General features: G+C 46.8%; 2 protein-coding genes across 2 annotated transcripts; both read left to right on the top strand.

Moving 5' to 3' along the window:
• Window positions 1–438: 438 nt before the first annotated feature.
• Window positions 439–1,518, top strand: LOC311514438 (olfactory receptor 52E4-like; the record flags this gene model as incomplete). The annotated part of the gene is made up of 1 exon (XM_084616993.1): window positions 439–1,518. One exon carries the CDS (start codon window positions 439–441, stop codon window positions 1,516–1,518), a length of 1,080 nt encoding a protein of 359 aa, XP_084473119.1.
• An 8,168-nt stretch (window positions 1,519–9,686) lies between these two features.
• LOC311514437 (olfactory receptor 52E4-like) lies at window positions 9,687–10,766 on the top strand (the record flags this gene model as incomplete). Its single annotated transcript, XM_084616992.1, has 1 exon — window positions 9,687–10,766. The coding sequence occupies one exon, from the start codon at window positions 9,687–9,689 to the stop codon at window positions 10,764–10,766; it is 1,080 nt and encodes a 359-aa protein (XP_084473118.1).
• Between the last annotated feature and the right edge of the window lie 639 nt (window positions 10,767–11,405).

The following is an 11,405-nucleotide window of genomic DNA, read 5'->3' as shown; positions in this document are numbered from 1 at the left end:
AAAAATTTGATTTTTTTTTCAAATCTCATATTTTGAGCTACTGGTTGAATGGGGAACTACCTACAGCATGAACTCTCCAGTCTGGGTTTCATTGCATCAAGGAACAATGAGCAATAAACACCCTCATGCTTCCTGCTGGTGTCTATTAAGGTTTCCCACACCAAGACAAATAGGAATTATTGACGTATGGAGCACCACCGAATATGGAATTGGCATGAGTAGGGTCAGGGGTTCACAATTCATTTATCTGAATTATGGAAATGTCATTTTTCAGTTTGTGAAGAGCACCCAATTGTACTTGGCGGAAGCCCATGAGAACGGCTTCCACTAGTGCATGTAGCGTCTCATATTAACATTGTCTCTCCATCCAGGCATTTGTACTGAGGCCATCACCCTAGGCCCTGGGCACATTCAGGAAGTCAGGGGAACCTATGGTGCATGCAGGAGACACCGTTCTGCCTTAGAATTGGACACCTTCTCCTCTACTCCATGTCTGATTCCAACACAACTGACTTCACCAACCCCTCCACCTTCATCCTGCTGGGCATTCCTGGCCTGGAGGCGGCCCATGTCTGGATCTCCATCCCCGTCTGTGCGATCTATGCCTTAGCCATCTTGGGGAACTTCACCATCCTATTGATCGTGAAGATAGAGCCGAGCCTCCATGGGCCCATGTACTATTTCCTCTGCATGCTGGCTGTCACCGACCTGGGCCTGTCTACATCCACCGTGCCCAAAATGCTGAGCATCTTCTGGTTCAATTCCAGGGAGATCGATTTCAGTGCCTGCCTCGCCCAGCTGTACTTCATTCACTGCTTCTCAGCGATGGAGTCTGGGATCCTCGTGGCCATGGCTTTGGATCGCTACGTGGCCATCTGCCATCCCCTGAGACATTCCACCATCCTGACAAACGCGGCGGTGGCCAAGCTAGGCCTGGCCGTGGTACTGCGCAGCAGCATGCTCGTACTGCCCAATCCCTTCCTGGCGAGGCGGTGCCCGTATCACAGAACCAACATCATCCCCCATACCTACTGTGAGCACATATCCATGGTGAAGTTGGCCTGTGCTGACATCCGTGTCAATAATTACTATGGCTTCTCTCTGATTTTCCTCATCACTGGTGTGGATGTGTTTTTGATTGCCCTGTCCTACACACAGATTCTCAGAGCTATCTTCAGCCTCCCCACAAAGGACGCCTGGGCGAAGACGTTCTGGACCTGCAGCTCCCACCTGTTTGCCACCTTAGCCTTTCACATCCCAGCTCTTTTCTTCATCCTCACACACCGGTTTGCCCAGAATGTGCCCCTGCATTTCCACGTTCTCAGTGCCAACATGTACCTCCTGGTGCCCCCCATGCTAAACCCCCTTATCTATGGTTTGAAGACCAAACAGATCAGGAAGAGGCTGCTCTGGCTCTTTCCTCATAAAGAAGCTAAAGTTTTCTCCTGGTGGTCTGGCTCTAAAACCAGCCTCCATGCAGAGCTGTCTGGGGACATGGTGCTGAGCCCTCTTTCCTGAATCACCTACTGGACCCTCACATAGACATTAAATCCTTCCCCGACCCTACTGTGCTGTGTCAGCCTGACAAACTGGGGAATCGGTCTGTGTACAACTCATTAACTCATAGGTTGTCACATTTCTAATTGCTGGTCACTGGATTCCAAAGCTCTATCACTTCTGTCAAGTCTCACCCCTTCCTCTGCTTCTTCAACCTAAGGCCCCACCACTGGTGATTGGTCTTCTCTTGCCCTCCCGCTGTCACTCACTGGATCATCTCCACCTCCCTCCCCCCCGCAGGATCTGTAAGGGAGCCATTTCAGATTTTGGTGGGGGAGTCAACTTTAACCATGATTCCAGGGGCTACCTAAGCTCTTGAAAGCTTTAGATGTTTTGGCAGATAACTTAGCAATTAGCAGACAGGAGCACTGTATCTAATTTGTATATAAAAGAAAGAAAATTAAAAAAAATATATTAAACCCAGTCAGCTCTAATACAAACATTTTCTGGCATTTTGTGTCCACTCATTTAAGGGACACTGTTGAGGTTTGTAATTTTAATTTGTATTCTCATTCTGTCACTATCTCTGTGGAGAGAGAGAGACCCTGACAGGCTTCTTGGGTTCTACCTCAGTTCTGGGAGGTAAGTGGGGTCTAGTGAGTTAAAGTGTGTGTGTAGCGGAGGACGAGGTTGGGAGGGAGATAGATCTGGTGTCTAGATAAGAATGTCAGAATGGCCATAGTAGGTAATACCAATACTCCATAGAATCATAGAATATTAGTGTTGGAAGACACCTCAGGAGGTCATCTAGTCCCCACCCCTGCTCAAAGCAGAATCAAGACCAACTAAATCGTCCCAGAGAGGGCTTTATCAAGCCAGGCCTTAAAAGCCTCTAAGGATGGAGATTCCACCACCTCCCTAGATAACCCATTCCAGTGCTTCACCACCCTCCTAGTGAAATAGCATTTCTGACTATCGAACCGAGACCTCTTGCACGGCTACTTGAGACCATTGCTTCCTGTTCTTTCATCTGCCATCTCTGAGAACAGCCTAGCTCCATCTTCAGGTAGTTGAAGGCTGCTGTCAAATCCCCCCTCACTCTTCTCTTCTGTAGACTAAATAAGCCCAGTTCCCTCAGCTTTCCTCGTAAATCATGTGCCCCAACCCCCTAATCATTTTTATTTCCCTCTGATGGACTCTCTCAAATTTGTCCACATTCCTTCTGTCATGAGGGGTCCAAAATCGGACAGAATACTCCAGATGTGGCCTCACCAGTGCTGAATAGAGGGGAATAATCACGTCCCTAGATCTGCTGGCAATGGTTCTACTAATGCAGCCCAATATGCCACTGGCATTCTTGGAAACGAGGGCACACTGCTAACTCCTATCCAGCTTGTTGTCCACTGTAATCCCCTGGTCCTTTTCTGCAGAAATTCTGCTTAGCCAGTTGGTCCCCAGACTGTAGCAGTGCATGGGATTCTTCCATCCTAAGGGCAGGAACCCCCAGACGAGGGGGATGAGGTGGACGAGGCTTTTTTCCGGCAACTTGCAGAAGCTACTAGATCGCACGCCCTGGTTCTCATGGGAGACTTCAATCACCCTGATATCTGCTGGGAGAGCAATACAGCGGTACACAGACAATCCAGGAAGTTTTTGGAAACTGTAGGGGATAATTTCCTGGTGCAAGTGATGGAGAAACCAACTGGGGCAGAGCTCTTCTTGACCTGCTGCTCACAAAGCGGGAAGAATTAGTAGGGGAAGCAAAAGTGGATGGGAACCTGGGAGGCAGTGACCATGAGATGGTCGAGTTCAGGATCCTGACACAAGGAGGAAAGGAAAGCAGCAGAATACGGACCCTGGACTTCAGAAAAGCAGACTTTGACTCCCTCAGGGAACTGATGGGCAAGATCCCCTGGGAGAATAACATGAGGGGGAAAGGAGTCCAGGAGAGCTGGCTGTATTTTAAAGAATCCTTATTGAGGTTACAGGGACAAACCATCCCGATGTGTGGAAAGAATAGTAAATATGGCAGGTGACCAGTTTGGCTTAACAGTGAAATCCTTGCTGATCTTAAACACAAAAAAGAAGCTTACAAGAAGTGGAAGATTGGACAAATGACCAGGGATGAGTATAAAAATATTGCTCGGGCATGCAGGAGTGAAATCAGGAAGGCCAAATCACATCTGGAGTTGCAACTAGCAAGAGATGTTAAGAGTAACAAGAAGGGTTTCTTCAGGTATGTTGGCAACAAGAAGAAAGTCAAGGAAAGTGTGGGCCCCTTACTGAATGAGGGAGGCAATCTAGATGTGGAAAAAGACAGAGGATGTGGAAAAAGCTAATGTACTCAATACTTTTTTTGCCTCTGTCTTCAGGAACAAGGTCAGCTCCCAGACTACTGCACTAGGCAGCAAGGCATGGGGAGGAGGTGACCAGCCCTCTGTGGAGAAAGAAGTGGTTCAGGACTATTTAGAAAAGCTGGACGAGCACAAGTCCATGGGGCCAGATGCGCTGCATCCAAGAGTGCTAAAGGAGTTGGCGGATGTGTTTGCGGCACCATTCTCCATTATCTTTGAAAACTCATGGCGAGCCGGGGAAGTCCCGGATGACTGGAAAAAGGCTAATCTAGCGCCCATCTTTAAAAAGGGGAAGAAGGAGGATCTGGGGAACTACAGGCCAGTCAGCCTCACCTCAGTCCCCTGAAAAATCATGGAGCAGGTCCTCAAGGAATCAATTCTGAAGCACTTAGAGGAGAGGAAAGTGATCAGGAACAGTCAGCATGGATTCACCAAGGGCAAGTCATGCCTGACTAATCTAATTGCCTTCTATGATGAGATTACTGGTTCTGTGGATGAAGGGAAAGCAGTGAACATGTTATTCCTTGACTTTAGTAAAGCTTTTGACACAATCTCCCACAGTATTCTTGCCAGCAAGTTAAAGAAGTATGGACTGAATGAATGGACTATAAGGTGGGTAGAAAGATGGCTAGATTGTCGGGCTCAACGGGTAGTGATCAATGGCTCCATGTCTAGTTGGCAGCCAGTATCAAGTGGAGTGCCCCAGGGGTTGGTCCTGGGGCCGGTTTTGTTCAATATCTTCATAAATGACCTGGAGGATGGTGTGGATTGCACCCTCAGCAAGTTTGCAGATGACACTAAACTGGGAGGAGTGGTAGATACACTGGAGGGTAGGGATAGGATACAGAGGGACCTAGACAAATTGGAGGATTGGGCCAAAAGAAATCTGATCAGGTTCAACAAGGACAAGTGCAGAGTTCTGCACTTAGGACGGAAGAATCCAATGTACCACTACAGACTAGGGACAGAATGGCTAGGCAGGAGTTCTGCAGAAAAGGACCTAAGGGTTACAGTGGACGAGAAGCTGGATATGAGTCAACAGTGTGCCCTTGTTGCTAAGAAGGCCAATGGCATTTTGGGACGTATAAGTAGGGGCATTGCCAGCAGATCAAGGGACGTGATCATTCCCCTCTATTTGACATTGCTGAGTCCTCATCTGGAGTACTGTGTCCAGTTTTGGGACCCATATTACAAGAAGGATGTGGAAAATTGGAAAGAATCCAGCGGAGGGCAACAAAAATTATTTGGGGACTGGAACACATGACTTATGAGGAGAGGCTGAGGGAACTGGGATTGTTTAGTCTACAGAAGAGAAGAATGAGGTGGGATTTGATAGCTGCTTTCAACTACCTGAAAGGTGGTTCCAAAGAGGATGGTTCTAGACTATTCACAGTGGTAGAAGAGGACAGGACAAGGAGTAATGGTCTCAAGTTGCAGTGGGGGAGATTTAGGTTGGATATTAGGCAAAACTTTTTCACTAGGAGGGTGGTGAAACACTGGAATGCGTTACCTAGGGAGGTGGTGGAATCACCTTCCTTAAATTTTTTAAGGTCAGGCTTGACAAAGCCGTGGCTGGGATGATTTAATTGGGGATCGGTCCTGCTTTGAGCAGGGGGTGGGACTAGATGACCTCCTGAGGTCCCTTCCAACCCTGATATTCTATGATTCTATGACCTCTTGTGGATAGAGAGAGGGGTAACGGAGAGGACCTCAATCCAGGTCTCGACTTTTCAGGACTTTGTTTTTGACGTTCTTGTGAACTAACTCTCTTTCTTTAAGACAGGATATAGATCCTACAGAATAAATGGTTGTCTGTGAAAATGATAATGACCAACCTGACAGAGGGGAGGAGGAAATTTCCTGGGTGGGAAGATATAGAAAGAAGCTATGAAATAGGTGCTGGGAGAAGACACACCTCTTATTCCAGAGAGTACAGATCACGACTTGCTAGGAAAGGGGTGGGAAAGGTCCCAGTGCTTGGAGTGGGAATCACAGGGAAGGCCAACATGCAATGTCCCCTTACAAGCTTACCTCACCAAGACCCCAGACTTGACCATAGACTGAGATTCCTATTGAAGAGGACACTGAGGGGAAAGGAAACCAGTAACTAAACACATATTTAGGTTTAGAGAGGAGTTGAAAGATACAATATCTATTGAAGAAACCAAACTGTCTAAGCAGAAGGCGTGGTATAATAAAAATACTTGGAAACAACAATCTGTGACAAAGTATTTGGTTTTATTGTTCAATCTCATGATGCAAAGTTTGTTGCTAATGGTGAACCTTATAACAAAGAATTTGTTAGTGATGGTAAATTCTATGAAAAGGTGTAACATGCATGAGTCTTTGAAAAGCTTCTGGACATGATAGGAGTCATAAACAAGAAGCCCTGTTGGGGATACTGTTTCTCAGCGAACACCTGGAACCAAGCTCAAATCTTGTCATAGCAGGGAAGCCATAATATACCTAGGCTGCTGTGTGGAAGAGAAACTGAGGCGCAACTCCTCATGGCGTTGATGAATAACCGTGTTGTTATCACCAGTTGGAAAAGCACAATGGTTAAGAATGCTGCACACATACAAAGAGAGGTTTTCTAGAGACCCAGAAAGGGCACACTTGCTGAATTTTGAGATGACTCGGCTGATTTACAAAGGGTTAAAAGGTACAACAGAACTCTGCAAGAACACCTGTGGGTAACATGACAGTGTTTGCAATAGTTGAGAGTTGTGTGGTGAAAACCTAAAGAGGGCCTTGGGCACACTGCCGCTGCATTACTCAATGACAAACACTCCTGCAGGAAACTAAGAGGGGCCGTGTGACCTTCTCTGCAAAGTAACACACATAGAGAACATAATCCCAAATATACATATACAATGATGGGGTCTAAATGCTCTGTTACCACTCAAGAAAGAGATCTGGGAGTCATTGTGGATAGTTCTCTGAAAACATCCATTCAGTGTGCAGCAGCCGTCAAAAAAGCAAACAGAATGGTGGGAATCATTCTGAAAGGAATAGATAAAAAGACTGAAAATATCATATTGTCTCCATTAATATCCATGGTACGACCACATAGTGAAAATTATACGCCAGACGGAGTGCAACATAGTTACTGATGAGAATTACTCGTCTCTGATACCGTAGTGATTGCAGAAAGTGCAGTGTGTCTGCAGAAAGTGTTTGTGTCTCCCCTCAGTCATCTTTCTCCTGATCTATCTGTCTCCTATCTGCCCATCTGTCCTGGGTATTTTCAGTGTTTGAAATCCTATGGAGACCTAGGTATTATCCCTAACTTTTTTACTAATCATCCATAATTTTTAAAAATACACAAGTGCACAGAGCAGCCAATTCCTCTCGGGCTCAGTGGAGAGCTCAGAAGTTCTTATCTTCCCTTGGGAAGTTCATTTAATTAGTGTTTACTCCCGAAGCTGTATAAAGAGTGCAGACAAGCTGCTCCCCAGCCTGTTTACATTCAGACTATTTGCGAGAGGCTGAGTGAACCCCCCTGGGATTGCACAGAGCTATATTATAAACGGTGCATACCCTTGTGTTGGCTCTCGGCATGGGATGCTGCTGCATATGCTGGGGTGAGAGAGGTGTGGGACACGGCTAGCTGAAGGGAATTCCCAGAGAAGACACTTCCATCTCAGGATTCACAGGTACCCATCTCTTGCTGCTCGCCAGACGGAGTGCAACATGATCGTGATGGAATTGAGAATGGGCAGGATGGGACTGAGAATAAGTCTGTGGCCCTTTCTGCTCTGCACACCCATTAATTAGAATCATAGAATATTAGGGTTGGAAGAGACCTCAAGAGGTCATCTAGTCCAACCCCCTGCACAAAGTGGGACGAACACCAACTGTATCATCCCAGCCAGGGATTTGTCAAGCCTGGCCTTAAGAACCTCTAAGGATGGAGTTTCCATCACCTCCCTAGGGAACACATTCCAGTGCTTCACCACCCACCACAGAAGGGAAGTGGACAAACTGGAGAGAGTCCAGTTGAGGGCAATCTAGATAATTAGGGGTCTGGAGAACATGTGTTACGAGGAGAGGCTGAGGGAACTGGGGTTATTTAGTTTGCAGAAGAGGAGAGTGAAGGGGGATTTGATAGCAGCCTTCAAGTACATGAAGCAGGATTCCAAAGGTGATGGAGCTGGGCTGTTCTCAGTGGTAGCAGATGACATAACAAGGAGTAATGGTCTCAAGTTGCAGTGGGGGAGGTTTAGGTTGGATATTAGGAAACTCTATTTCACTAGGAGGGTGGTGAAACACTGGAATGGGTTCCCTAATGAGGTGGTGGAATCTCCTTCCTTAGAGGTATTTAAGGCCTGGTTTGACAAAGCCCTGGATGGGATATTTTCTTTTTTTGTCGTCCGTAGCCGGGCCAAATATGGATTTTTCTCTGATGTCTTTAACATCCCTTATCATTTTCAAAAAGTGCAATTTGTATTGCTTTCTATATGTATTCCTTTCCCCCCCCCCCATTTGTTGTACATTACTTGCCTCCTCCCTGCAGTTGATGCCTTCACTTTGCCACTGGATCGGATTTTTAGTGAAAGTTGTCCACATTCTTGATTTATCATTGCTTTTTAGATATGTAAGAAAGTCTTCTTAAGGAACTCCCGAGTTTCATTCCCATTTTTCTGTCTGAAATTTTCCTCCCAAACAGTTTTCCTGATAATTTGCCTCAGCTTTGAGGAAGGAGCCTTTTGAAGCACTATCTGTACATATTACGGGTTGGGAGCTGTTCTCTGTTTGTCCATTTCAACACAATCAGTTTCACTGTTTATTTTCCTCTCCTCTTTCATATACCCCCTTCTTTCTCTTTTCTCTAAAGAGTGACAGTCTTTTCAGTCTCTCTGCATATGGCAACCTCCCCCATTCTCCTAGCCTGTCTCAGGCCTGGTCTACACTGCGGGGGGGATTGATTTAACTTACGCAACTTCATCTATGTGAATAACGTAGCTGAAGTTGACGTACTTAGTTTAACTTACTACGGTGTCTTTACTGTGCTAAGTCGATGGCTGACGCTCTCCCGTCGACTGCACCTGCACCTCTTGCCCTGGTCGAGTATCGGAGTCGACGGGAGAGCACTCAGCAGTCGATTTATCGTGTCTAGATGCAATAAACCGACCCCTGCTGGATTGATCGCTGCCCGTCGATCCAGTGGATAATGCAGACAAGCCCTCAGAAACCCCCTTTCTCTCTGCTATACCCTTTATAGAGACTGGGCAACCAAAACTGAGCACATATCCAGAGTAGGTTATTTTCCATCCAATTCCGAAGGCATTCTCTTTGTTTTGGCCACTGCTTCGAAAGAGCAGGTGTTTCCATTGAGATGACAGGTCTTCTCCCTGAGGTATGTTCTATTGGGATGTTTGCCATGAGCACATGTCTTGGCAAAGCTTTGATTTTTTCCACTTCAGTTTTTGAGCTACCAGGTGAATGGAGAACTCCCTACAGCATGAACTCTCTAGTCTGGGTTTCGTTGCATTAAGGAACAATGAGGTATAACCAGTATCCACCCTCATGCTTCCTGCTGGTGTCTATTAAGGTTTCCCACACCAAGACAAATAGGAATTATTGATATATGGAGCACCACTGAATATGGAATTGGCATGTGTAGGGTCAGGGGTTCACAATTCATTTATCTGAATTATGGAAATGTCATTTTTCAGTGTATGATGAGTGACCAATCTGCTTCACCCATGAGAACATCCTCCACTAGTGCATATAGTCTCTCATATTAACATTGTCTCTCCAACCAGGCATTTGTACTGCAACCATCACCCTATACCCTGGGCACATAGAGGAAGTCAGGGGAACGTATGGTGCATGCAGGAGACACCGTTCTGCCTTAGAGTTGGACATCTTCTCCTCTACTCCATGTCTGATTCCAACACAACTGACTTCACCAACCCCTCCACCTTCATCCTGCTGGGCATTCCTGGCCTGGAGGCGGCCCATGTCTGGATCTCCATCCCCTTCTGTGCGATCTATGCCTTAGCCATCTTGGGGAACTTCACCATCCTATTGATTGTGAAGATAGAGCCGAGCCTCCATGGGCCCATGTACTATTTCCTCTGTATGCTGGCCGTCACCGACCTGGCCCTGTCTACATCCACCGTGCCCAAAATGCTGAGCATCTTCTGGTTCAATTCCAGGGAGATCGATTTCAGTGCCTGCCTCGCCCAGCTGTACTTCATTCACTGCTTCTCAGCGATGGAGTCTGGGATCTTAGTGGCTATGGCTTTGGATCGCTACGTGGCCATCTGCCATCCCCTGAGACATTCCAACATCCTGACAAACGCGGCGGTGGCCAAGCTAGGCCTGGCCGTGGTACTGCGCAGCAGCATGCTCGTACTGCCCAATCCCTTCCTGGCGAGGCGGTGCCCGTATCACAGAACCAACATCATCCCCCATACCTACTGTGAGCACATATCCATGGTGAAGTTGGCCTGTGCTGACATCCGTGTCAATAATTACTATGGCTTCTCTCTGATTTTCCTCATCACTGGTGTGGATGTGTTTTTGATTGCCCTGTCCTACACACAGATTCTCAGAGCTATCTTCAGCCTCCCCACAAAGGACGCCTGGGCGAAGACGTTCTGGACCTGCAGCTCCCACCTGTTTGCCACCTTAGCCTTTCACATCCCAGCTCTTTTCTTCATCCTCACACACCGGTTTGCCCAGAATGTGCCCCTGCATTTCCACGTTCTCAGTGCCAACATGTACCTCCTGGTGCCCCCCATGCTAAACCCCCTTATCTATGGTTTGAAGACCAAACAGATCAGGAAGAGGCTGCTCTGGCTCTTTCCTCATAAAGAAGCTAAAGTTTTCTCCTGGTGGTCTGGCTCTAAAACCAGCCTCCATGCAGAGCTGTCTGGGGACATGGTGCTGAGCCCTCTTTCCTGAATCACCTACTGGACCCTCACATAGACATTAAATCCTTCCCCGACCCTACTGTGCTGTGTCAGCCTGACAAACTGGGGAATCGGTCTGTGTACAACTCATTAACTCATAGGTTGTCACATTTCTAATTGCTGGTCACTGGATTCCAAAGCTCTATCACTTCTGTCAAGTCTCACCCCTTCCTCTGCTTCTTCAACCTAAGGCCCCACCACTGGTGATTGGTCTTCTCTTGCCCTCCCGCTGTCACTCACTGGATCATCTCCACCTCCCTCCCCCCCGCAGGATCTGTAAGGGAGCCATTTCAGATTTTGGTGGGGGAGTCAACTTTAACCATGATTCCAGGGGCTACCTAAGCTCTTGAAAGCTTTAGATGTTTTGGCAGATAACTTAGCAATTAGCAGACAGGAGCACTGTATCTAATTTGTATATAAAAGAAAGAAAATTAAAAAAAATATATTAAACCCAGTCAGCTCTAATACAAACATTTTCTGGCATTTTGTGTCCACTCATTTAAGGGACACTGTTGAGGTTTGTAATTTTAATTTGTATTCTCATTCTGTCACTATCTCTGTGGAGAGAGAGAGACCCTGACAGGCTTCTTGGGTTCTACCTCAGTTCTGGGAGGTAAGTGGGGTCTAGTGA

Source organism: Lepidochelys olivacea (assembly GCF_965140295.1).
Source record: "Lepidochelys olivacea isolate rLepOli2 genome assembly, chromosome: 1".
Classification (NCBI taxonomy): Eukaryota; Metazoa; Chordata; order Testudines; family Cheloniidae; genus Lepidochelys; species Lepidochelys olivacea.
Note: the sequence above shows the minus strand (reverse complement) of the source record. Positions and strands in the feature narration are given on the sequence as shown.